Source organism: Eptesicus fuscus, chromosome 23 (assembly GCF_027574615.1).
Source record: "Eptesicus fuscus isolate TK198812 chromosome 23, DD_ASM_mEF_20220401, whole genome shotgun sequence".
NCBI classification, from domain to species: Eukaryota; Metazoa; Chordata; class Mammalia; order Chiroptera; family Vespertilionidae; genus Eptesicus; species Eptesicus fuscus.
Window position 1 is genome coordinate 25,284,621 of NC_072495.1, and position 26,754 is coordinate 25,311,374.

General features: G+C 54.6%; 1 protein-coding gene across 1 annotated transcript; it reads right to left on the minus strand.

Annotated features, from left to right (window-relative positions):
• Window positions 1-336: 336 nt before the first annotated feature.
• Window positions 337-25,701, minus strand: TBC1D10A (TBC1 domain family member 10A). Its single transcript, XM_008142443.3, has 9 exons — window positions 25,412-25,701; window positions 9,308-9,407; window positions 5,677-5,784; window positions 3,642-3,748; window positions 2,920-3,034; window positions 2,775-2,840; window positions 1,970-2,159; window positions 1,717-1,871; window positions 337-1,151 (listed from the first exon to the last, which is right to left on the minus strand). Exons 1-9 carry the CDS (start codon window positions 25,618-25,620, stop codon window positions 675-677), a joined length of 1,527 nt encoding a protein of 508 aa, XP_008140665.1. The 5' UTR covers window positions 25,621-25,701; the 3' UTR covers window positions 337-674.
• Between the last annotated feature and the right edge of the window lie 1,053 nt (window positions 25,702-26,754).

A 26,754-nucleotide genomic window follows, 5' to 3' on the forward strand; every position in this document is an offset into this window, starting at 1 on the left:
GGATCTTAGGGACCCCACCCCATCAGTGATGAGCAGGAATCAAGGCCTGGGGAGTATGCCCGCTCTGCCTTAGCACTGGGCTCCAGCCCTGGTGCCTCTCACCCATGGTAGATGGTGGACAAGGGGCTGAGGGATGGAGTAAGGGAAATGGGGACCAGGAACAGGGGCTGGCCCTGGACTTGGCATCCCCTCTGGCGAGGTACTGCTCAGAGAGGCCCTGGTGCCGAGGCCAAGGTGAGGGCTCTGTGGGACGTGGAAAAGATGCTGAGCACCGGGGGTGGTGGCACCCCCTTGCCCATCCCTTAGCTGCACACCAGCTCTCTATACAAACGTGTTTATTTCTGTACAAAACCATGTTTCTATTTTACACAAAGAGTACCCCACCGTGCACCCCACCCTCTCCCCTCATCAGTGCCCTAGCCCTGGGGAGCATCCCCCCAGAAGAGGCCTGAGTGAGGCCCTCACTTCTGCCTGCCCCAGCTGGGTCGGCCCGAGCTCCACTCTGGAGAAAATAAATAAGGAGGCTCAGGCAGAACCTGCACTGGGCCAGCCAGACTCTGCACCCAGCAGCCAGGCAGCCGGACCCTCAGGGGGTGGGCAGGCCCTGGAATGTGTCAGTCCGTGAACCATGTAGGTGTGTGGAGACCCCGCCCCGGAGGCCCGAGATGCCAGGGTTACAAGTAGGTGTCCTCACTCTCCTGGGACACCAGGCTCTCCTGGGAGCAGTGGTGGGCTGAAACCGGGGGAGCTGAGTCCTGAGGGGATGGGTCCTGGTGGACTGGGTCCTTCGGGGGCACGTCCTGTGGAGGACATGCATCTCCGCCAGCAATCGCCATCTTGGCTTGCCCTGGCTTTGGGGTCTTGTCCAGCTGCCCACTCGCCTTCTCCTGCTTCTGCTGCTCCTTCGGAACCTGCTTGGGCGGCTTGGGCTTGCTTTTGGAGCCAGGGAGCGGGGCATCTGGGGGCAGACGGATGGATGGTGAAGGTTGCAGGGTAGGCCGGGGGCCTGGTTCTGCCTCCAGGATGGCCTTGGCACCATGCAGCCTGGGTGGCGAGCAGCACTGCAGTTCACCGCGCGTCTCCTGCCAGCGCCGTAGTTGGATGAGGTGCTCACGCTCAATCTGGCGCTCTGTCACTGGCAACTCGATCACCTGTGGGAGCAGTGACAGGCAGGTGGGCACCAGGAAGAACCTTCCCCTCTGCCTTCCAGCCTGGGTCCCGGCTCTGCCGTAGAGTCCCCCAGTCCTGGTCACTAAAGGCTGACCATAGGAAGAATGAAGGTCTGGCCCTGTGGTGGTCACAAGTCCCCGAGCGGTGGTGAGCCAGGCACTTGAGACCCGCTGCCCACACTCATGACTCCACTCGCCTAATTATGTGTCAGCTAATTACAGCCCCTGAGAGAGAAAAATCCACAAAAGAAAGGAAAAAGGGAAATTAAAGCCAAAGTCGTGGCTGTGGTCCCAGAGGAGGAGAGGTGACGGGCTGCAGCTCTTCTCATTGCCAAGAGGTCCAGAACGGGAAGGCCCCAGACTTAGGCCTCCCTGTGCCCTCTTCTCAGTCAGAGAGAAGGATGACATCCACCACACCATGCTGGACTGCTGGGCACTGAGCTTGGCACCAATGACCCACCCTCAGGGGCAGGGGGCTACAGGCTTCCCTCTGAAGGGCCCGCAGGTCTCTCCCTCTGAAGGGGTGAGGGGAAGGTGTGGCCCGCACCTCCTGGACCAGGAAGGCCTCCTGCATGATCTTGGGGCTGAGGCTTCGCAGCCGCTCGATAGTCTCGTACTGGCCCTGGCAGGCCTTGAGCTTCTCCGGGGATCCCAGCGCATGCTTCAGCAGCACCAAGCCCACCCGGAAGATGATCTTGACTCCTGTATGGGGGAGCAGGCAGTGAGTGCAAGAGGGCCGTTGGGGAGTTTCTGAAAATAGAGATCCCCTGTGGGCTGCACTCCAGAGCTCAACCTGGTACCTTCGCAGAAAAACATGTCCCAGACGCGCAGCACAGAGCTCCAGGGCAGGGTGCGGGCGAAGGCACACATGAACCACTCTGTCATGTAGAGCAGTGGGTCGATCTTCTGCCGGCTGAGGTGCTTATGGGCCACAGGCGACACCTTCTGCAGCAGAGAGAAGAGGATCTCCCCATCCAGCTGGATTGCCTCCTGGGGGAACAGTGAGACCATGACCATGGACCAGCACCAGCCAGCCAGGGACTATACCCAGGCCCCAGCACCAGGCAAGCATTCATTTATTCATTCCTCAGGTGGCTACTTCTACAGGGAGCCAGCCTCCTGCTGGATTCTGGGATACAATGATGAGCCAACAGCCAGTTCCCCTTGTGAGCATGTAGTGAAGACATGAGTCACAGGAGCAAACAGACGAGGGGGAGCGGGAGGGGGACTGAGTGCCTAGAACATGGCAGGAACAGGAACCCTGGGTGAGCATGTGCCAGAGTCCCACTTGTAAGGGTCAAGGAAAGCTCCCTGAGGGCAGAAAGGGGGAGTTATCAGAAGGCAGGGAAGGAAAGGGACAGAGGTTTAAGCCTCTGCCAAGGTCAAGACAGGGAGGCACATGGCACACTGGAGTGGCCAGACAGCTGAAGGCTGAGATGGAAACAAGTGTGGAACCGATGATGCTGGAGCCTGGGAGACCTGGCCCTTGCAGTCCTGAGGACTTAGCTTGAAAGCAACAGAAGGCTGAGAAGGTTTCAAGCAGGGGCAGGAGTGCCTGTGGAGAGAGAGGCTTGGAGACAGGTCCTGGGCCCACCAAGCACTCACCAGTTTCTCGCTGTAGTAGCCGGGCAGGTACTTCTCACAGATCTGCACCAGGCACCAGAATGCTTGCTGTGGGTGAGAGAGACATAAGGCCTTGCTGCTGGGTGTTCCCTGCCCGCCCGCTTGCCTGCCCAGGGCCTGGTGGTACCTCAGCAGGCATGTGCATGAGCAGAACAGCGGCAATGGGTGCCTGGGCCTGGCAGTAGCCCTCCTCAGGTCGGTACAGCGTGTAGGCCTTCAGCACACGGAATAGGTCCTGCTGACTGTAGAAATGCCAAGCATTGCAGGAATGACAGGTGTGACTCTGCCCCCCACTGCCCTCATCTGGGCCGCACTAGACCAGACCTGTCTCAGAATTTGTACTTCTCTGGAGAGGGGACGTGACCTGGTTGTGGTCACGAAGGGGTCAGTCTCCCATTGCAGCACACAAACTCTCACGTGGACAGAGGATGGAGGAAGAAAAGGGCTTCCCCACTTGATAGGTGAGAGCAGAGCCTCGAAGAGAAAGCAGGGGGCACCTCAGCCAGCCCACCTTTATCCCAGGTATCTGTCTTGGTCCCCTGGCCTGCCACCTCTCTCCCTACATACCCCCGATCACCCCACTTTCTACAACACTCTTTCTCCCCACTAAATCCTGTTTCCAGAGGATGATCAGGCCGGGCAAGTTCTAACACTCTGTGTAGTAAATTATGAAAGTTGCCCCAGAGCTAAGAGATGCTAAGAGGACCATCAGACCCAAACCAAAGAAGGAAAACACTTAGAGTTTTAGCTCCTGGGCCCCATAATACCCCCAAACTCAGTTTACCTCCTCTGGCTCCTGAGGGACAGGGCCTAAAGCCACTACCAGATTACCACCCCCAGCCTGCTTACCCATGCCCTCCCCGGGACACAAACATCTCGTGGAAAGGGAACTGCCGGTGCAGGTCACGCTCGATCACGTCCAGCCACTTGGAGTCTCCAGGGGACATATCCAGCTCCTGGAAGCAAGGTCAAGGGGATATATTAGGAGTTTGGATGGCTAGGATGATACAACTGTCCCAAGTATTGGAGAGCCCCGCGCCAGGAGCAAGGCCACCCAATCCCATCATGGACTGGGCCTTCCGGAGGACAGGTCAGGAAGCCCAAATGAGAAAGCCTGGGAGGGGCAAAGAGGCAAGGGTGGGGGAGGACCCTGGAAACCCTGAGGGGTGATTCTGGCTCCAGGAAGACCTGTGTGGGTAAGAATGTCCATCATAGCCGTAGCTGGAAGTAATGTCTAGGAATTTCATTCAGGACTCACCTTATGTCACATCCTTAAGATGGCAGGCTACTATAAAGGTCCTATCATCATACTGTTCACAGCCGAGGGCTAGAGAAAAGCCATCTGCCCAGGCTTTGTGATTAGAAAAATGGTGGAGTTGCGTTGGGCCTGGAAGCTAGGTTGACTCAGAGCTGTCAATCCCAACTCTTCTGCTACCTGTCTCCCTGTAGGGAAGGTGTGTGGTATGTGGTATGTGGTGTGTGTGTGTGTGTGTGTGTGTGTGAGAGAGAGAGAGAGAGAGAGAGAAGGAAGATCGGAGCTGATCAAATGTCTTCCTCTTTGTTTTGGTCAAGAATCCCGTCTCTCTTCTGCTCTCCCTAGCACTGAGCTCCCACCATCAGCAGCCTGGGGCAGAGGCAGGTGTGCTCATAAACCACTGTTCCAGCCCCTAGGACGGCCTCGGGGAACCACCACTCTGCTTCAGGACATCTTGAAGACCTTTCTTAGCAAATCTACCTTCTTCCACAAGCAACCTTGAAGACCCCACAGGGGTGGCCCTTTCCTCTCGATACACCACTCGACACACACATAGTGCACACACAGCTCTGTGCTCTGCTGCTCACACAAGTTGCACTCACAGTTGCTAACAGGAGTTGGCCAGGATGCCCAAGCTCTCAGATCTCATGCGGTACCTCTGACGGTCAGAAGTAAGCTATGGATTTAGGTGGGGCTCCCCCTCTGTCCAGGATGCAGCTCCCTGAAATTGAAGGTATGTAGCCACATTGGGAGTAAGACCCTGAAATTTAGAGGCTGCTTGAGTGGGGTCAGGTATTGGCATCCAGTCCAATTGCCCTAATTCAGAGCTGCCCCCGGGCAGACACCCTACCAGACTTCCTGACCTCCAGTGCCAAGTGTTGCCTGCAAACAGCTCTCACCCTCTCCAAGTAAACAGCAGACACTCTAGGCTGCCCTGCTCTGCCCACTGTTCTCTGGGAACAGTGTTCACTGAAGCATGAAGTATGTTAACAGCTCTCTCACTGTCTTTCTGTCACCAGTCCCAAGAGCCGGGGAGAAACCCAAATGGGTTTCTGGTAGGTAAACGGGGGTAACCCCAGGAAAGCCAACTGCCTCCCACAGTTTGGAACAGGCTAGAGGAGCTGCCCAGCCCAGGCAAGCCCAAGAAGCCCCATGAATGGAGGGTGTTCTTATCCTGGCCACTAAATGGCTTCTGACCCCTGATATTAATGTGTCTCTGCCATCCCCAGGCTGATAACCCCACAAGCAACACAGGTGAGTCATGTCTGGCTGGGGTTGGATGAGACAAGAGAAAGAGTGAAAGATGGGAGGCCAGGAAGTGTTCAGGGTTCTGTCGTCCTACTGGGCAGACCCCCGAAGGCCCTAAGCACAGGGCCCAAGGCAGTCAGGGCACTGGTCTAAGTGTTCCTTCCTGGTAAACAAGAGCTGGGAGGGGCCCACTGAGCCAAAGAAAGCAAACCTGAGTGATTGTTGAGAGAAAAAGCTGGAATGGGCAGTCAAGTACTTGGTGGGTGGTTCTAGCCATTGCTCATAGTGCTGAGGTCTGGATGAATGCGTGGAGGATCACGGCCATGGGGAACATGCCAAGAGAGGAGGAAGGAAGGACAGGGTGGAGGAAAGGCAACTCACGTCAAACTTCCCAGGGTTCTGCTGTAGCTTCACCTTGCCTCCTGACAGGTACTGCCAAGCACGGCCCCGCAGAGAAGGTGGGATGCCCTTCTGGCACCGCAAACGGATCTGAAAGTGAAAAAGAGGCATGTGCCAATGCATCCTCCCAGCAGCTCCCAGGAGGCTTTGTGCCAGCCCAGCTCCTCTGCTGGGCATGGCAGGCCCTCAGTGAGCACATTCGCAAGGGGAGAAAAGAGGACTTTCCTACTATTGCTACAAGGCAGATCCAATGATTGGGGGAGGGGAGTGGCTGCAATTAACTGTGCTGCCACCAGGTGATGGCAGAGTCCTCACATCCCCCAGTCCAGTGACAGTGCAGGTATTCCTGAGGTCTACCACAAATTCTGAAGCCTTATCCCCATTTTCGGAATCAAAATGGAACAATACAAGTTGGAGGCGCCCCATAGGATGTCACCAGGAAGGGTCTGCATAGTGCGGGGCACAGCTATAGCCACACGGAGGGTAGCTCATGAAATGACCAAGAATGTGGCTGGGACACTTTCATGGGGGTGTTTAAGTAGCCATGCAGCAGGACACAGCCAGCCTAGAGAGGAGAGATCTCAGCACAACTTAGAAGGAAGATCGGAGCTCATCACAATGGCTTCCTCCTTGTTTTGGTCGAGAGTCCCTGCCTCTCTTCTGCTCTCCCCAACCCTGAGCTCCCTCGATCAGAGGCAGCTAGCCTGGGTGCTAAAATGGCACAGGTCCTCCCCACCACTCAAGACCCGGAGAGGTGAGAGAGGAAGTGTTTGGGGTGGCACATGACTCAGAGCTAGTGCTCAATTCATATCCTAGCTATTTTTCTCAGGACAAAAAGGCTTCCACTGCCAAAACCCACTCTGAAAAGCCATCCTATCTTTCACAAATGGGGAAAATGAGGCAAAGAGTGGGAAGAAGAATAAGGTCATGCTGTCAGAGGTGACCACACCATAGAGGACCCCACTAGTTCCTAGCTACACTACCCAGGTTAGAGGGATCCAATCCCGTGCGCTTTTGACCTCACTGGCCTCTCAGAGCCAGGCCGGAGGCAAGCTCACCCTGGGCTTGGGACTGAATGAGGCTCTGAGGCAGCTTCCCTGATCGTTAATATCAGAATGACACCACCTAGGATTCTATCAGAATGGGGTGAGGGGATCTTTTGGGTTAGGCTTGGCTCTTGGGAACCAAGGTCAGCCGTTGGAAACTAGCTCCGGCTCTTCAGGGCTCGGCTGGACTCTTTGAGGCTAGGCTAGCTCTTAGGGGCTAGGCTCCGCCCTTCAGGACGAGGGTCAGCTCTTCAGGTCTAGACTTGGCTCTTGGGGGGTAGGCTCCGCCCTTCAGCACTGGGTTTGGCTCTTTGTAAAAAAAAAAAAAAGGAATGGGGGTGTGAGGGACCATGCCTAGTAGTCTGTCTTCAATAAACGCTGGCTTCCTCTCCACCCCTCCATCCCAGGAGGATGCCTGACACAGGAGCTCCAGGGCCTTGGGATCACACCTACCTTCCCCTCACCTGGAAACCCCCTCAAACAATCCCACAGAAACTCTCAGAGGAGGGGACGCAGAAGGCCAGGCCTTCCTGATGACCAGCACAAACAAGGGAAAACTTTCCAAGGGTCAGAGAGAGTCAAGAACCAGGAAGGAGGCCGAGGCTGAGGGCAGTGGGGGAAGAGCAGAGGAACTGGTCACAGGAGCCAAACTGAAGCTTCTGGGACTGCCTGCAAAGTGGGGAGAGAGAGGGAGCGGAAGGGAACTGCCCCAGACTCTGGGAACAGTTTCCTCTGCTGTGGGACAAGGGTCTCCTTAAGGAAGCCACGCGGTCTGGGCAGGTTTCGACAGAGGGATGTAGTGTAGCCCAGAGTCACAGGCCTTCAGGCTCCCCTCGGGGTCATCAGCCAAACCAGCACCCCATCATCACAGCCCTGTCATACGTGGTCTGCCCCAGAAGACCCTGAACACCTTTAGTCCAGGAGAAGTGCTGGGTCTGAACACACTTCCTGAAACAGGTATTGCCCTTCCTGTGCCATGACTTCTTCACCACAGGGAGAGCCCAAGCCTGCACAGTCAGGCAGGCAAACCTCCCAGGGCCAGTGTGGCCACAGCCGAGGGGGCAGGCGTAGAGCAGAAGGTTAGGGCCTCTGGGTAGGGGCGGGGTGAGGCCTCCTGTGGTGGCTCCTGCTGGGCAGGGGTAGCCCTCAGCCTCTAACCACAGAGTCAGGGAAGCAAAGGGGAAGAGGAAGTGCTGCTGGTTGCTCTGCTGAGAGGAAGTCCCCAAGGCACCCCTCTGGAATCCCCATTTGCAAGGGAGGCTGCAGCAAGAAGGTCAGAGCCACTGTCACCACAACAGACAATGGAGGAGCTAAAGCTCAGGCAAGAGCCTGAGGGGAGAGGAGGCAGGAACACAGACCCCAGAGTCTGCCTTAAAAAATAAAACTTAAAAAAAAGAGAAGAGAAAGAGAGAAAGACATTCTAATAATAAGCAAAAAATGAGTGCCCTAATGCCTACACAGAACAGCAGGCAAGAGCCCAGGCCTAGCTGCACCTCTCTTCCCCCGGGGCACGGGGCTGTACAGCCGCCACCTCACAGGAGAGCCTGGCAACAGCATTGTCACTCCCACTTGACAAGTGAAACTGAGGCTGTAAGGGCGAAGTCACACAGCTAACCTTGGACATGAAGAGAGGAAGGCAGTGGGGCTGGGCCCCAGCTGTACCTGACCTTTGATCCTGAGCTTTATGCTAGGCCCTGCAGCTAGCTGGGCCAGCCTGGACCACACCAGTGTGCCAGCTGATGACAGTGAGCCAGGGGCTCACTCTCTGCACTAGGAACTTATGCAGAGACCCCAGCTGTGAGGCCAGGGAGTAACTAGAACCTGCCACTGGGGCCAAAATACCCACACACACACACATATAAGAGTGGTGGACATTCCTACCAGACAACAGAGTTGGTGCCTAAAGATAGCCGGACTACACAAGGCCACCCGCTTTTTCGTTTTTATAAGACTACTAAACTGCGAGATTACTTTTCTTTCTTTTTGCTTTGGCCAGGAGGCAAAAGGAAACTCATCAAATTAATCTAGAGGGTGAAGAAATCCCCTTATTGTGGTGATAAAGAGCATAGGCACTAAAATTATTAGATACCGGGGTTCAAATTTTAGTTCTGCAGGTCATCTGTAAAGTGGGGATACCACTACTACCAACCTCACTGGACTGTTGTAAGGATTATCCAAGTCAAGTGTCCAGCACACGGCAAACATTCAACAAGTTAGCTATGGTGAGTATTATAAAGTCCTCCCCAGACGTAAGCAGCAGTCAGGACTCCCCCAGGGGGAAGTGGGGGTGGAGGAAGGCTGCCTATGAGGGCTTTTAGCTGAGAGCAGCTTAGAAGTTTGATTCCAGGACAAACTGCCTGAGTCTGGAAGTCATGTGGGAGGACCAAGTGAAGGCTGGGCACTGCCCTCCAAACAGCTTCTGCTCCCACTGCAGACCTGGTGGATGGGGCACACCTAAGGCAGCTGGCAGCTGGAGAAGGCCCTGCTCCTCTAAGCTAATACAGTTTCTCCCTCTTCCTCCCCCGGCTACCAACTCCCGGCCCAAGGCCCAAGGCTAGGCCCCTCACCTTTTTGTGCTTCTTGGCCATCCACTTGTCCCAGTTGTTGAGCATGTCCAGCCACTTGGACTCCCTCTGCCTCAGCACCTCCAGAGGGACTTCCTCCAGCCTGTGGAGCAGAGGGCAGGGCCCATCAGAGGTGCCAAGAGAAGCAAAGGCCTTGGCTTAGGCCCTAGCCAGCAGTCGTCAGTCCTTTGTTCCCCCTGCCCTCCATCCCTGCCGTCCCCTTTGGGGCTGCTAACTCATGAATGTCCTGACACAGATGGGAGGAAACTCTGCCCCCTCCCTGAAAGGCATAGTCCAGAGAGACATCAGGTTCCAGTGCCTACTCCCCCAGTGTGTCAAGGGGCCAAGGGTCACCATGTCTTTCTGAGGCAGAGGCCGGAGTGCCTGCATTTGTGCACCAAAGCAAAACATTCCTGTTCTAGATCTGTCTTGATAAATAAGCCTCTTCAGAGGGCCTTCTTGCAAAGTGCAGCGTTGGATGAAAAAACTAGTCTAACAAGTACAGAAATAACATGCTCACCTCTTCACTCCAGCAAAACTAGTTACTCATAGTTTCCCCAATTACACCCTGGCCCTTTCCCACCTTCCAAACTTTGCTCATGCCAGTCCTTTTGCTGGAACGCTCTCCAAGTTGTCTCTACCAATCAAAATCCTACACACACATCAAAGCCCCAACAAATACCACCTGTATTTGTACATCCATCTACCAACTGAGCAGCTATCACAGCTGTGTCGGCATTGTGCTAGGGCCAGGGCATCTGGGCAGGCTGTGGGGGAGCACTCATGTGACCAGACCGAAGTCCTGGACCTCATGGCATTAACATCCTACTGGCACTGAATGCTCAGTGGGGAGACCTTAGCCTGGAGATCCATCCGCCCCAGGCAGGCAGGCAGACATGCACCAAAGCAGCTGAGGCGGGCTGGGGTAGGAATCCCTGGCTTTGCAAGTGAGTGGGTTTCCTCTAAGCAGTGAGTCTCCAGGAGGGGAAATGAGAAAGAGGAGACTAGCATTTTTGTCTGAGTATTTACATATGTTTTACTACTTAACCTATAGAGCACTATCAGTAAAACAACAACAAAATGTATATGTATACCTCTCTATACACACTCTCTCTTATTCAAGTGATTTTTAAAGTGGTGGATTATGGATCTTTTAAATTTCCTTTTTGGGCTTCTTTTTTTTCCCAATTTAAAAAAGTACTTGACAATACTGAGAAGCAAGCTCTCCAGAGAGGACATCTTGCTCAGAATGAAACAGAAAATCAGTGGAAAAACCCAGACTCAAACCCAAGTCAGATCCTAGCCAAGAGTCTGCACTCAGTCCTGCCTGACCTCCCAGAAAGGAGAGCAGGGGCGAAGGCATTGGGGCGACTGGGAGGAGGCTCTCAGGAACAGGACATGGTGAGGCCAGGGCTTGGCCCAGGCCTCAATTCTGATTCTCGCTCTGCCGGAAGGAAATGCACTGCTGACTTTTACTGGTTAGAAGAGCAGAGGGAGGAGCCCTGGCACAGCCGAGGCCTCTCACAAAAGGGCAGGTCCTCTTCTTCGGTGCCAGTTTTCTGGGGAACTGCACACGCCTGCGAAGAGCCTCAGAGCTGAACAGCGGAGGAAGGACGACAACCGGAGGCGAACCTGGCCTCCTAGACACACTGACACTGGCCATCCCGGTCTTAAACCTCTGACCCTCTCACCACCTAGAGGCAAAATCAAGGCATGAGGACACTCCCCTTCCCTCCTTGAGAAAGAAAATCGGAGACCACACCTTCAGATCAGGTCCTGCAACCCCCAAGGGAGCGGAAACCAAAGAACCATGCATCACAAGCCATCCTGCCTTTCACCACCTACAAACCCTCAACTACACAAGTCAGAGGATGAGCCTCCTAGATCACTGAATGAAAGGGAGTGTCCACACTGAGTCAGTCAACAAGAAGTTTTGGCAGTCATGGATGTGGATCGTATCTGATCAAATTCCCCATTTAGCAGATGAGAAAACTAAGGCTCATAGAGGGCAAGGCTTTCACCTGAGATGACCAGTTTTCAAAGAATTCCCACGTAATACATGCCTGTTTGACACCTCAGGTCTGTCTTTGTTGATAAGCTCTAATTGCAGGGCCTCAGAAATACCCACTTTTCCCAAATGCAGATACACAGGGGAGCACATTCAAGTTCTGGGGTTTTTTCTTTAACTGATGACAGATAACAGCTTTGGCAGTTTCAAAGCCCGAACATCAGACCGCAAACCGGAATTTCAATTGGGTACAAAACAAACGACCATATTTCCTGGATTCTAAGACACTACTGATTTTAAGCTACACCATGGATTTGGCAAGATTTTCTCAGAAATATTAAAAAAAAAAATCAACCACTACTTTAAACGTACATGTCAATGGAAAGATTCTGTTTTGATTTTTAAAACCTTAAACTGAAAAGATTTTGAGGAAATATGGTCCTTTGAATGCCTTCTCCTCCAACAGCAGAACCCACCTGGAGGTGGTGAGAAGGGAGACACTGCAGCTCTGGTTGTACCCAGCTCTCAGCACAGCGCATGCTCTCTAACTGCAGGCAGACTTCTTTATGCACAGGATGCACCCTGAAGAGTTGTAGGCTATCTATTTATTAAAAGTCAGAAGAGTCGTGTATCTTTAAGTCCAATCAGTGAGGACCTCAAAAGGCATCTGATCAAACTGCTGTCTGATATAGGAATCCCTTCCACAACAGCCAAGTCCCTTGCCCTCTCTGAGCCTCAGTTTCCCTGTAGGATTAGGTGGTCTGCATTGTGAACTGACCCTCGAAGGGTGCCCAGAAAGGAGCCATGAGATGAAGTTGAGGTCAGGCTGTCCCTGCAAACAGCATGATGGGATAGAGGCCTTGAGGTGGCTTCTCCCGATAGTGAGAGGAGAAGGTGAGCCAATTTCTAGTGACTGGGAGCTGACCGTGTGGCCAGTTTAAGGGACCAAATGGTCCATGGGGATGCTTCAGGTCTGAGGGCTTCACTCACCCTTCAGAAAACCCCTCTTACCTTAAGGTGGCCTGAAGGAGTCTGCAACCAAAAGAACTTAATGAGAACAGTCTCTAGCAGCCCAGGTTAAAAACTGGGGCCCTAGCCGGTTTGGCTCAGTGGATAGAGCATCCGCCTGCGGACCAAAGGGTCCCTGGTTCGATTCTGGTCAAGGGCACATATCTCAGTTGCAGGCTCCTCCCCGGCCTGGGCCCAGGTCCGGGCTCGTGCAGGAGGCAACCAATCAGTGTGTTTCTCTCCATCGATATTTCTTTCCCTCTCTCTTCCACTCTCTAAAAATCAATGGAAGATATCCTCGGGAGAGTATTAAGAAAGAATAATAAAATAAATAAGCAATTCATTACCGAAATTTGCTCATATTGCTCTGCACTATCCCTCCCTCACTGGACTGGGTGTTAACTTCTATAGCTCGCACCATGCACCTCGCAGGTGTTCATCAGATGCCTGCCTGGGTTTCGCCATGACATCATTACTTTCATCTGCATTGCATTTGAGGCTACAAGCCACTGCTGCCTATAGAAATTTTATTTGTGCCCCTAATAGTGCAGTGAGGTGGATCCCTCATGGATTAATTACTATTTCCATTTGGCCCATGAGAAACTGGACCCAATCAGAGAGGTTGTATGACGGGCAAAGTCACAGAGCTAATAAATGGCAGGAACCAGGACTTCCCCTCTGCCACAGTGACTCGTGCACTGCCTCTGACTCCCTTGGGAGGGCTGTGGGGAAAGAAGGCTGTTCTAAAGATGCTGCCGTAGAGCTCTAGCTCTGGGCCCCAAGTCCCTAGAGACAGTCTAACCCCCTCCCCCTGACCGCCCCAGTGAGTGGTGTGCCCATATCTAGCAATGCTCCGTGAGCTCAATATGATGAATGGATGCAGCTTTCAAGCAGACCCTCCGTTGGAGACAGCAAGCCTGGGCAGTGTTCCATTTGCCAGCCGCCCTCTCCTGAGGGAGAGCGGCACAGAGGAGGCAAAGGGGGGCTGCCAGGAAGCCCCTGGTCCCAGGTTCTGTTGGGCTCTTGGGCTGAGCTAGGCTTAGCGGTGCTGTGCTACGCCATGGCCCAAGGTGTCAGCGCACACCACTGACTCCATTTGCTCTGTAGGCTCTCAGTCCCCTAGCCTTCGCCCCAAACCCAGAGGTTGGGGGCTTCTAGGAGCTCAGAGACTGTTTCCCAAGGCTACTGAGACCGCAAGTTGGGGTTCCTGCTCGCCTTGTCCTTCTAGCTGTCTGCTTTCTGCCCAGGCATACCACAGCCCTTCTGGTTGGCAGGCTCAGTCAGGTACGGTCGCTGTGCCCGTGACCCCTTTACGTGGCGGTGGAAGATAAACCTAGGTCCCAAGGAACCAATCTAAGCCCTTCCTCCAAGCTTTCCTCTCCAAAAGAGCCCAAAGGAAGAAAAACACAGCCCATCAGAAAGCCAAGGTCACGGGCCAAAAGGATTGATCCTCCTCATCTCAACCACTGGGGAGGCCAAACGGGGTGTGGGAGAGAGTGAACAGAGTGGGGACTTTGAAGCCTCCCAACCTAGGCTTCCATTGCAGATCCTCCACCTGAGACCATGGGCAAAATACTTGCCCTCCTTAAGTCTTACCTTTATCTTTAAGTGGGACCATTACACACACCTCACATTTTATAGGGCTTCAATGAGGAATAAATATATAAGAGCCCAGCCTGGTGGGTGGCCACGAATAGTATTTGCAGCTTACCTCACACTTTCACATCCCTTTTCTCACCTGACTGGTCCATATACACAGCCACATATGCATGCGCAGGGCAGGATTCTCCTCATTTTACACAAAAGCAATTGAGGCCCCAAAAGATTAAGGAATTTATTTAATGACACACACGCTCTAATTCCTGGCTTCTGATCCCAGCTCTACCACTTCTGGCTGTGTAAAGGGGCAGACAGCTCCACTCTCTGAGCCTCGGGTTCCCCTCTGTGATATGGAGACAATGCCACCTTCTCGAAGGTACTGGTGAAGATCACACGAGACAGTAAGAGCTGACACATTCCCAGCACTGGCTGTCTCCTGGCTCTGCCAAGCACTACACAGGCACACAATTCCCCAAGGAAGCCTTCATTATCTCCATTTAACCGACGAGAACACTAAAGCTCAGCAGGGTTGAGTAATGTGCCCAAGGTTACACAACCTGGAAGTGAAAGCTGCCACTTGATCACTAAACTGTCCAATAAAGAGAGAGTGCCCTCATGTAACACCGCTTCAATACCTGTCACATCCCCTGCCCTTCTCCTGCCCTCCCCAGTAGAGAGCCGCTTCCCTCTGAGCAGAGAAGGGCAGGAGTGAGCAACATGAAAATGTGGAAAACTGAGAGAGAACATGGACAATCACAGATCCAGGGAACAACAGGGTCCCCGCTCCCACCAGGAGCCAGAAAAAGAAGTGAGGATAAACAAAGAGCTGACCTACTTTGCCCACTGGGCAACAACTTCTGGAGTTCATTAACCTAAGAGGTGGTAATGACTGACAGGATAAATGGCTTTTGTGCCGGTGCCACAATAACCGATCACAGGAAACTGGAAGGCGAGAGAGGATGTGTTGGTGGTGTGCAAATGGCCACAGTGAGGGCTGGGAGGCCTGTAGCCCAGAGGCTGTGATCTGCCCAAGGCCACGCCGTGAGTCAGTATGGAAAAGGAAGATGGTGGGTAGCAGCCTGCTGCTCCCTTCTGTGGTCTGGCAGCCCCTGACTTGGAGGCAGGGCAGTGTCCAGGCTCCCTGTCTGGGTGTGAGAGAGTCTGGCTTGCTTCATTCCCCCCGCCCCCCCCCCGCCCCCACTCCCAGTGCAAAGTAGTTCTGGGCCTGCCTCCCTTCCCCATACGGCAGTGGTTCTCAACCTTCCTAATGTCGCGACCCTTTAATACAGTTCCTCATGTTGTGGTGACCCCCAACCATAAAATTACTTTCGTTGCTACTTCATAACTGTAATTTTGCTACTGTTATGAATCGTAATGGAAATATCTGTGTTTTCCGATGGTCTTAGGCGACCCTGCTAGCGGTTCTCAACCTGTGCGGGATTCCCTGGCTTTGCTCTTTCCAGCCGTGGGTCAGTGCACAATGGTAAACAGGTTCTCTTGACCCTTCACTGGCCTCGGTGCCTTGGGCCTCTGCCCAGCTCTCCACTCTGCTCAGCTTCAACACCCTCACCCCCACCCCGAGATTCAGATAGAAGAAATGGTTCCTTTAGGCACCCGCCTAGCTGGCTCATAATGCAAGGACTCCCCCCTCCCCTACAGTAGGGAAAGGCACTGACCAAAGCAGAAACCCCCAGACCAGCTCTTCCCGACAACTACAGGAAAGTGTGGGGACTATTTACAACTGAAGACATCCCTTCCCCAAGCCCCTATCCCTACCCGGGAAGAATGCTTGAAATTCCCCATCTGACAACTGGTTTCTCAGATGGAAATCTCACTGTGGGTACCTGCAGCCACCCCGATTCACGTAAGGGCCCTCACGCATCCTTACCAAATATGTTTTGACTCACTACTTACATAAGGTCCCTCTTCTGCCCAGACTCCTTCAAGGCCCCCTACTGCCTTCCTTGTCCCACAGAAATCTCAGGCTACTCCTATTCCCTCTAAACATCCTTCTCCCCCATCCCCCATCCAAGTCCTATCTCTAGATAGCCCTCTCTGAGTTACCTTCCCTCACCCCTACCCCCACTCTTACTCAGTCCCACTCATCTTCTGAGGCCTCATGCAGAACTTCCTCTCATCTCTACAAAGCCTTTCCTAACTACTCCAGGGACAAGTCACAATCAGCACCTCACTATATTCCATGCACATCTCTCTAGGGGCTGTGTTCCAGGCCCCGAGTCTACAAATAAGAGAAAATACATTCCCTGTCCTTGAGGAGGTCAATCTGGCAGAGGAGACAAACGTGTGAGTAAATAACTAGCACACATACAAGCGCTGTCACGGAAGCATGTAGAAGGTGTTAGGGGACTGCAAGGAGCCCCAGGGTGAGAGCAGGGTGCTGAGGGAAAGCTTTAAAGGGGAGCTGACTTTTGAGATGGTCCTTGAAGGGTGACAGGACATAGCCAGATTGGGAAAGGGGAAAGGGCACTCCAGGTGGAAGACCCAGCATGAGCAAGCACAGTTAACAGAACAGGGCCCGGCTTGTTTGGGGAATGTGAGCAGTCCAGTAGAGCCGGCGAGGCCTCTCCACCCAACTGTCCACTCTGCTGAGGCAGCATTCCACAAAGTCGTCCCTGGAGGGCAGGGGCTCTGCCTGCCTCCTCCTCTGCCCTGTGTCCCGGGCCTAGAACAGAGCCTCGCTGGCTCTGTGCTGACAGGTTCATTAGCTTTGTGACCTCGGCACTCAGTTTGTTTTCTCCTCGGGGAGACAGGAATATTGTCCTCCACCTTAAGATCAGGTGGGTAAAGCAGACAGGGCCTGATAAAGAGCACGCTCTCTCTGGCCTGATACCAGCTCTGCATCTTCCTTGAAGCCCAGCACAGGACCGAGCACAGATGTACTTGATGATGGCCTTTTACAACATTATAATTCTAATATCCAATTAACGTAACTGAATGTCTGCTGTAACACTTACCAGGCACTTGCTATGCAGCAGACATGGTGCTCAACACTAACTCACACCATTCCATTTAATCCTGACAGGCCCATGGGAAGGTCCTGTAATTATCACTCTCCTCTGCAGATGAAGAAACTCGGGGTTCAGCCAGCCAGTCAGTAACTATCCGAGGCCCAAGGTGAGCAGAGGACAGCTCTAGGAGGCGATCCAGCCCTGCTCCGCGCCTGCTCTATCGCTCGACTCCAGAACCGAGTGCTGCCCACCCGGCTGAGTGCACACCAGCTCTGCTCCCAGGGAGTTTGGACCTTAGTGGATTCAGAGCCATAAACTGTGTGATGCTTGACAAGTCATTTTGCCTTTCTGGAGTTTGGTGTCTGCCTCTGTAAAATGGGGATCACAATGATAAGTACGTCTCAGAATTAAACAAATTGAATGAGGTGGTGTCAGTGAAAGCCTGGTCCACCAGGCAGGCTTTCGTATGAAATGGCATTACAGTGATTATGCTGGGAGGATGGACGGGGTCACTCAGAGGCAGGCCAGGAAGGCCAGGATGAAAGTCTACAAAAAACACAGGAGGGCGGTGGGAATTATGAAATAAGCTCTGACTCCTTCCACAAGCGACTGCTACTACCCAGGAGGGCGTAGGCCCCAGGCAGCCTATGGCTGCATGCTTTGAGTGACTCTTTCAAGAGACCCACCTCTGTTCTCACTTCTGCTTTGTCTTCACAGGCCAAGGAGAAAAGTAGGGCCCTCGGAGTCAGGGTCACCTGAAGACTCTGTTCCAAATGACTCAATGAGGAACTGATGGGGGATTTCCAACCTGCCCTGGCAGGCCAGAAAGCTCCAGACTACAAGCTGAGTGGTATCGGCTCCTGCTTCACCCCCAAGGCCCAAGGGTGAGTGGGCAGCAGATCACACGAGACAATCTGGATCTTCACACCCATGCTTCCTTGTTCCCTCACCATTATGCCAAGACCTGAAGTGAACCTCTGAGTATAACTCATACTCCAATTTTACGAGTCCCTATGTACCCTGGATCCCTTACTTTGTGGCAGAGACTATGCTTTACTAACGTTGCCTTCCTAGATCCTCATAACACCCCCTCCTCCCAATGCTACCACCTGGCCCATTTACAGACTCAGAGCGGTGACATGGCAAGAGAGTGACAGAGCCAGGACTTGAAGCCAGGTCTGCTGGTGTTCTGAACCCAGGCTCTCCAGGCCCAAATTTGGGTTCTTTTTTGTGAAACCAAGACAGAGAGGGAAGGGAAAGCAGCAGCATCCTCCAAAAGTCACTAGCCAGGAATGATTACTCCTGGACACACAGTCTCCAGAGCCCAGAGTGCACTGAGGAGGAACAACCGTTCTCGGCACTGTGTTCCTAGGCCCCTCACTACCCACCTGATTCTGCCTTGTCTTGGGCTGTGTGAGCGGCTGTGTGTGGAGAAATGGGACAGGAAGCATGTCATCCATTATGATAACTAAGCCAAAAAACCGACTTGAGGAGAAGAATAGGTACTGAGGGCTGAGCTGAAGTCTTAAGGCTGGGACAGGGATGGGGAGAAGCCACAGGTGGCCACTGGCTTTGGTAAAACGAAAAACTGGAAAGGAGGAGTCCTTGGTTCCAGGCCCAGTTCCATCACTTGCTCAGTCTCAGTTTCCTTGTCTACAAACTGGGTCAAATAAAACTCACCCTGCTGATTTCCCATTGCTCCTGCAAGGGTTATGCAATGGGACTGAAAGCACTTTGCAGACCAAAGAACTAGACAAATCAAAGCATCTTTTGGTTTGATTACACTCCCAAAAATATGAGGGCCACTGGCCCTACATACAGAGAGAGATCCTTTCACAAGAGGAACAGAGCGTGCCAGGAGCATGGCCTCAGTGGGCTGTGCCGTGACAACTCCTTGCATGTGTGTGGTACCTCATAAAAAAACTTCTCAAAGCAGTTTTCGTATATTCCAAGGTCAGTTTCAGAATGTTAGAAGCAGAGAACTATTCAACATCATCCCATTAAAACTGCCTCAGTTTATATCTTTAGAAAGCTTAAGCAATTTTCTCAAGGTCGCATAGCAAGTTGGGGGCCCTCTGAGGCCCTGGATTCAGGTCTCCCAGTTATCTCATTTGATCCTCACAATCCTTCCATACACAGGCCATGTCTTTAACTACGTGTTCGATGTCGGACATCCTGCTAGGATCTAAGTTCTGGGAGGGCAGGACCAGGTCTGTATCCCCTAAGCCTAGCACATGGTTGCACATACAGTAAGCGCTGAGTGAAAAACAGGGAGCATTAACCCCATGGTCGGGTGAGGGGACCTGCCTAAGTTGCACACCCACAAAGGTCAATGGTGGAGCCGGCAGAGCCCCTTCTCACTACTAACCTAAGTCCACATTTCCAGCCAGAATCGCTCAACTCTGAGAAACGGCTGGTTGTGCTCCTAAGGGCTGAGGTGTTCGCCTTCTTAGAGGTGCTGGACTTGCTTCCACCCATCCCAGCTGAGGCACCAGCTCCAGGAAAACAATAATGACTCGAGGTGAGGTCAAGCCAACCCTCAGCTATCATCTGCCTCCCCTTGACCAGCTAATACTGTGCCCAAACCCCAAACCTACCCTCCCTAGCTGCACACCTCCCTAAGGTAGGTTTTCCATGCCCTTAGACCTTACTCCTCTCTCCTTGCAGCCTTCCTTGCCATCCAATATGTTTACTGGGCAGAGACCACAAAGCTCAGTACCATTCACCCACCCCCTCCCAACCAGGCCAGCTAACCCACTCTCCTACTGGAGAGAGACAAAGAACCCCTTGATGTGCCCTGGGCATGCCAGCCATGCCAGGCACCTTGGGGAGCCCAGGGCTGTGACAAAGCAGAGTCAACAGCAGCTTGCTGTCCACTATAGAGGAAGATCACAGTCATCCTTCCCTCCCTGTGGCCAGACCGCCCCCAGATGGGTTCTGTGCGAGTCCAGAGCCACTTCAGCCTGTCCCAAGCCTTCCCGGCTCCCTATCAGTCCACACAGCCAGTCAGGCACCAGGCCCTACTGATTTGCTGGCCTCTTCATCCTCATAGCTCCGGACCTCTTCCAGGCCTCTCCATAGCCCCTCTGGGCTGTCCCAAACTCTCCCAACTAGTCTCAAGACCATCTTCCACGCCAGCACCAGAATGACCCTGATGAAACATAGAAGACCTCAGTCTGCTGTTCAAAGCTAGGCCTGGTCAGCCCAACCTACTTTCCTAGCCTCCTCTTGCTTCACATGATTCTCCGGCTTCCTGCTCTTCTTGTCATCTCTGCACACATTTCTCAAACTTTGTACATGATTCCCTCCCATCCAATGGAATGCCTTCCCTTGCTCCTTCTGAGCCCTGGATCGAATGCCACTTTTTTCTGGGCTCCTATAGGTGGAGCTGGCTGCTTCTTCCTCTATATTCCCAGAGCAACCACATACCTCAAGTATAGCCTTTACTGCTCAACATTAGAATGAATTGTGTGTGGTTCATTTTCCAACAAGGCTGTGAACCTCTTTAGGGCAACAAGGCATAGATATCGTGTTCAGTTCTGTATTCCTTGTCCCTATCACAGGGGCTGGCAGAGTAGGTGCTCAACAGATGTTTTGTAAATAAGCCCACTGCTAAGATGGATAAACTAGCAAAAGTAACCTTGGCTTTCTCTCCCAGGCTCCTGAGTCTGCTTCTGTTTCCCTACCTGAAGAACAGTGAAGAGCTAAACCGTGAGAGCCTCTGAGGAGCCGGACAGGGCACAGAATGGAGCACGGCGGGGTGAGAAGAAGGGAAAGAGAAAGATGAAGTCAAGAAAGCTAACGTTGGCAGCCGCCCTGAAATCCCGGATGGGGCTTCTAAGCAGGTGAAGCATCGGGGGCATTGGTTTGCCAGTGGAGCAGGCAGGACTCCAGAGCTTGATTGGGGAAGGAGCACTGAGCACCTTCTTTCCCCCACCCTAGTGTAAACAGACTGGGTGGCTGGACCAGAGCCAGGCCTCACTGGCCCTCTGGAGGTCCTGTTTCAGACACAGATGCTAGGAGGACAAAACATCAAGCAGGCCCCACCACCTTATCTCTTTCCCACAGCTTAGGATTTCCTAACAGGCGGACACACAGGCACCTTCCCAGGGTAGCAGCTGCTGCGCTGGCCCCCTCCTTCATCAAGTCGAGTCTTGTCTGAGGCTCAGAACACCCACAGGGCCACCAAACCGGATTTTCCTTTGAAGCTAGAGGATGAGAAGGAGGAGAGAAAATGGAGGGCCTGTGGTCTAGTCACAGACCAGGGCCCACATGTGCAACTGCCTCTTTCCAGATGGGCCACCCAGGGGCCACTCTATTGCCAGCTCTCTGCTCTCTGGGGACTATACTAGTTCAAGAAAATGGGATGCTCTGAGCTTGTAAAGTGGAGAAGGTGGTGGGAAGGCAGGGAGGCAGGCTCTGGTCTGCCGAGAGGGCCCTGGCCATACCCCAACAAAAACCTGGCACAGATCAGACTATAAGGATGCCAATTAAGCCAATGATTAAGCTATGATTTACAAAGTCCCAGGGCTGCCGTAATTGGCTAGGGGTAGTGGGGGACCCAAGGGACGGGAGAACTGAATCAGCAGAAGACAATATTGCTGTTCCAGATGTTCCTCCCCTGGGCCCAATTCAGATCCTTCTCTCCCCTAACAGGAAGCCGACACCCACGGGATCCGAGAGAACATAGCTCCTCGCCTCATCTGGCCTGCTGCACGGAGCAGACAGGGTGGGAAGCTCCAGCCTCAGGCCAGTGCTGGCAGTCACATGGGAAAAGAAGAGGGAGGTCGGTATCTCCCTCAGGCCAGGTGGGCTAGTATCTGTATCTTTCTTTCCCTTCCCGACTACCTCCTCTATCCTACAAAATGGACACCCCCCCCCGCCGCCAAACACACACACACACACACACACACACACACACACCACAAAACAGGTCTGCTCTTCCCACCCCCAACGTTATAGGAATAGAATCCTGACTCCTCCCACCCTTCCCCGCTGAGGACACTCTCCTCCCCTTCTGGTCCTTCCTGGGCTTCGACGACCAGCTCCGTTCCCAGCCAAGCCAAAAGCACTCACGCTGCCAGCACCCCAGCACCCGTCCGTGTCCACGCCACCCACAGGGCCCGGCACTGGCTGGCTGCTTCCCTTCCTTTCCCCACTTACTGGCTTCTGCTCGAAAGCGGGTAGTGAACACCGCAGTCCCACCAAAGGTTCCCTGCAGAGGAAGCTCAAAGACAGAGAAGGGAAAGAAGGAGAAAAGGCCTAGGGCTAGGGATCAGTTCTGTGTTCAATTCCTGACGCTGCTCCTAATAGACTGAAGAGATAAGGCTGCTAATCACTGCTCTCAGGACTCAGTTTATCAATCTGTACGAGGACAGCCATCTCTAAGGTCACTTTCAGCTTTCTGACTTGAAATGTCTGTCAGTAAATGTCCTTCTGTAAATAAGTATTAACTGAGCATTGACTGTGCTGCAGGCCTGCGGAGAAAAGGTGGGTAAGTCTGGTGCCAGCCCTAAAGCGGATCGGTCTAATGAACTGGTCACGGCCCACACTCCTACACTGCTGAGGGAGTCCATGGTGCTGAGCCGAGCCCGGGAAGGGGAGGGTCGGGAGGTTCCTGCTAGGAACCTTGTGTTCTACCTGTCCAGCACCTGATTTTCCGCTAGGACCACACACCGTATGAACGGATGGTGAAGGCGGTGGGAACTGCCCTGACCTGGGAGTCAGAAACCCTGGCTTCAAGTCCTGGTTCTGCTAATATGCTGTGTAATATCAAGTAAGTTATTTTCCTCTCCGGGCCTCAGTTTCTTCATCTGTATAATGTGTAAAGGTTAAGTTGATCAATCTTAAGATCCCTTCCAGCTCAAAAAGTCTGTAATTTTAAGATGCTCTCATGCCAGGCACCTAACAGTCACCTGAGTGAGATAGCCTCTGACCTCCTTTTCTTCCCATTCCCCAGCCCCCGACAACTGTCAAAACTGACAGTTCTGAGACAACCTTTGGCCCGGGATGCCTGAAATGGACCTTTAATCTGGAGTCAGAGTCCCGCCATCTCCACTGCAGCCACCAGTGCTAATGTTTCACTTCTCTGGAATAGCACATGGACTCCTAGCCCTCAACCACGAGACTGGGTTCAGGGCGGTCACCCTGAAACTTCGCATAACTTCCCCTCTCCGGCTGTGGGCAGGGACTTACTTTTGGCTTTTCTGGAACCACAATATAAACAACGCAGGGAACATCAAAGCTTTCAGACACCAGAGATTTTAGGGTGACCAACAGGGTCAAGAAAGCGAGGCAGGGAGAGAGGAGGGGACCTGGGATCCCACCTCAGCCCAGGCCTGCAGACCCCAGCGCTGCAGAGGGCGTCTGCGAAGCCTGGGCCTGTGGGTGGAGGGTGGGGAAGACAGATGTCTGGCGGCCTGGATGGGGACTACAGCCAAAGGGAGGTGCTCCCACTGGGGCCTCTCTCTGTCTCTGTCTACAAATACCAGAGGGACGCCCTCATTTTTCTCCTCAATTTTCAGACCCTTAGAAGGGAAAGAAAGAAAACTAACATTTTCTGGGCCACTACTTGCGCCAGGTACTGTGCTAAACCCCTTCACATACCTGATCGCATTTAACCCAGTCATCTGGGAGGAGGCGTTACTGTTGCCCTTCACAGAGTCAACAGGCTCAGAGATTCGGGATCTTGCCCAAGGTCACACAGCCAGGAAGCGTGAGTGCTTCCTCAGTCCCGCCGTTCCCCACGACAGCACCCGGCTCTGTACCCCGAGGTCTGCTTAACCGCCCGATAAACACGCAGGAGGCTTTCTTATCTCCTAGAATTCACCAGCAAATCCCAGCTCTCCCTTCCAAGAACCCACAAACCCAACTGGAACCTCCTTTCCCACTTCTCAAGACCCCATCCCTCCCGGGGCCCGGGGGCCTGGTGACGGCCCCTCAATTCGAAAATACACCTTCAGTCCCCTTTGGGTTCTCACAAGCTAATCCCCAGGGAACTGGGACAACGCGTCCAAACAGGAAGAGGGGGCCGAGTGAGGGGCGCTCTCTGAGTCCCGGACGGGCCAGGCTCAGCCTGGGGTGAGCAATCGGGCAGAGGCTGGAGGAAGCAGCGCTCCTCGCCTTAGAGGAGGGGCCTACATGTCTCCAGAGGCGGCGGCCTGGTGACTGTGGAGCGTGCGGACTGGGGAGCACCCCGGAAGTGACCTTGCCGGGGCTGCCCGTGTGGGGTGGAGTTCTCGCACTTCCAGAAGTCGCCAGGGAGGCTGCAGGGGCCGTGGGTGGTCCCAACGGGTCGGAGCGGGTCGGAGCGGGGGAGGATGACCCCGGGGAGGAGGGTCCCGGCCGGCCGCAGTGCTGTGGGCCCCCACAGGTGATTTTAGGGGGCTGTCTCTGTTGCAGGGGAGGCACGGCACCGGGGAGGCTTGTCAGTTCTGTGCAGAACGCTGGTCTCGGGCGACAGGACGGCTGGGGTGGGAGTGGGGGGTCCAGAGTCCATCTTCCCTAAGGGGACGGTCAGCCTATGCACCCCATCTCTCTGAGGACGGGGCTCTGGGGGTTCCGTGGGGCCGAGTGTGGGTCCCCTGTTTGCCCAGCTCGGAGGGAAGGCAGGTGGTGCTCCACGGCCTCCCACTCCCCTGGCTGACGGCGGCCGGCCGGGGTGCTCTGGGGGTCGGGGCCGGGATCCCGCTGGCTCCCCGCCTGCACCCCTTCCCCTGGTCTGTGTTTTAAGAGGAGGCGCCCATTTCCAGAGGATGCACAGACACGGCTGGCTGGCCGGCAGGCAGTCCGTGCTGGAGGTGAGGCACTGTCACCCTGTGGGTGCTGAAGGTGAGGCCATCTGCCACCTGCCACCCCCCTGGGGCAGGAAGAAATCTGCCTCTGCAGGAAGGGGGGGCAGGGGAGCACACTGGGACCCTCCTAGGAGGGGAGGGGGCTGTCTGTCCAGAGGTCTTTGTTTCTGTTCTGGAGCGAGAAGGGGGCAGGACAGTCTGTCCCTCTGACCTCTGCCTAAGATGTCCCCCTGGGGAGGGGGCAGAGAGGTGGTGAGGCAAGGGCGTCTGTGGGTCCTGGGGGGGAGGGGGTGGGGGTAGAAAATGTCTGCTGGGGGGGGGCAGCCATCTGTGAGCCTGTCAGGGGGGCAAAGTCAATCAGCCCTAAGGCCCGGCGGCAGCAGTGATGCTGGGACAAGTGTCGGTCCTGAATCTGGGAGGAGGACCCGGTCGGCCCTCCCCGGGGGGCGGGTGGTTTGTGGGGGAAGGCGGGAGAAGGGGGAGGTGGGATTAGCCTGTGGGTCAACCGGTCGGAAGCGGGTTCCCGGTGAGGGCCGGGTCAGTCTGCCCGGGGCATAATGGGGGTGGGGCAGGGGGGAGAAGGGGTCCGTAGTTCCTGGTTGGGAGAGGGACACGTCGGTCGGTCCTGAGGGCGCTCGGCCCGCGTGGAGCCCACCCCCCGCCTGCCCCCGCGGGACCTGCACCCGGCCCGGCCCCCGGCCCTCGGCCCCCGGCCCACGGCGCTACTCACGCGCCCTCGGCGCCCTGCGCGCCCACGATGAAGCCGAACTTGTCGATGCGGCGCTCGGCGAAGCCGTTGGCCTCCGAGTCGGAGCCGAGGGAGCTGAGCTCGTCGGTGGCTGCCGCGTCGGGGCCCGGGGCCAGGTTCTCGCGGGTCCCCGACAGGCTCCCCCCGGCCGCGGGCGACCGCGGCCCGTTCTCGCCAGGGCTCTTCGCCATCACGGCCGCGCCCGCCGCCTCAGCCTCAGCGGACACCTCGCCACCTCAGCCGCCCGAGCCGCCCGAGCCGCCCAGCGCCCAGCCGCCGCCGACGCCCCGCCCACGCCCCGCACCCATTGGCCGCGGCAAGGCCGGAGGCGGGCCCTCCGGAGCCCTCCTCCCACACCCAATGGGCGACGCGGACCCCGGGGCCCGCCCACCTCCCCCAGGACGGCGCCAACAGGCCCGACGTGAGGAGGCGGGGCAGCCCCACTTCCCCCCCGGGCCTGCCAATCACCGGAGCTCACCTGAAGGCGTTCCTCTGGCCTTTCCGGGTTGGCCGGGGCCGGCTCTGTCACCTGTGAGGCCGTGCCGGCTGGGGCGGCGGGGGTCCGCTGAGGATTCCGCATCTTCCCCCCGGCTCCTCGCGAGACCCCCCCAGGACGTGGGTGAGGATCATCTCATCTGCTCCTTTAGGAGGGGCTCTGAGGAGATTCAGGATGGGTCCGGGGACTGGCCAGGAACGTGGAAGTGCGGCAGCCCCTTCCCCCTGCTCCCTGCTTCGGGGGCTTTAAGTGAGCTCGTGGGAGACCTTTGGAGAAGAACCAGCCCTGGCCGGTTTGGCTCCGTAGATGGAGCGTTGCCCACGGACTGAAGGGTCCCGGGTTCGTTTCGGGTCAAGGGCACGTTCCCCGGTTGCAGGTTCAATCCCCGGCCCCAGGGGTCGCAGGGGTGCTTGGGGGAGGCAACCAGATCCTGTGTCTCTCTCACATGGATGTTTCTCTCTCTCTCCCCCCTCCTTTCCACTCTCTCTAAAAACATCAATGGAAAAATATCCGGTGAGGATTAACCAACAAACAAAAATAACCAGAGGGACATCTGTAACTGTGTCAACAATAAAAAATTAAATTAAAAAAAGAATAACCAAAGCTTATTGAGCCGTGCACTGCCCACTTTCTCGTATAATCTTCCCACACTTACACATAACTTTGAGATATAATCAACATACTGTAAAAGTTACCCGTTTAAAGTGTACAATTCGGTGGTTTTAAGCCTATAGAGTTGTGCGACCATCACCATAATCTAATTTTAAACCATTTTCATCACTCCAAAAAGAAATTCCTATCCACTAGCAGTCACTCCCCCAGCCTTCCT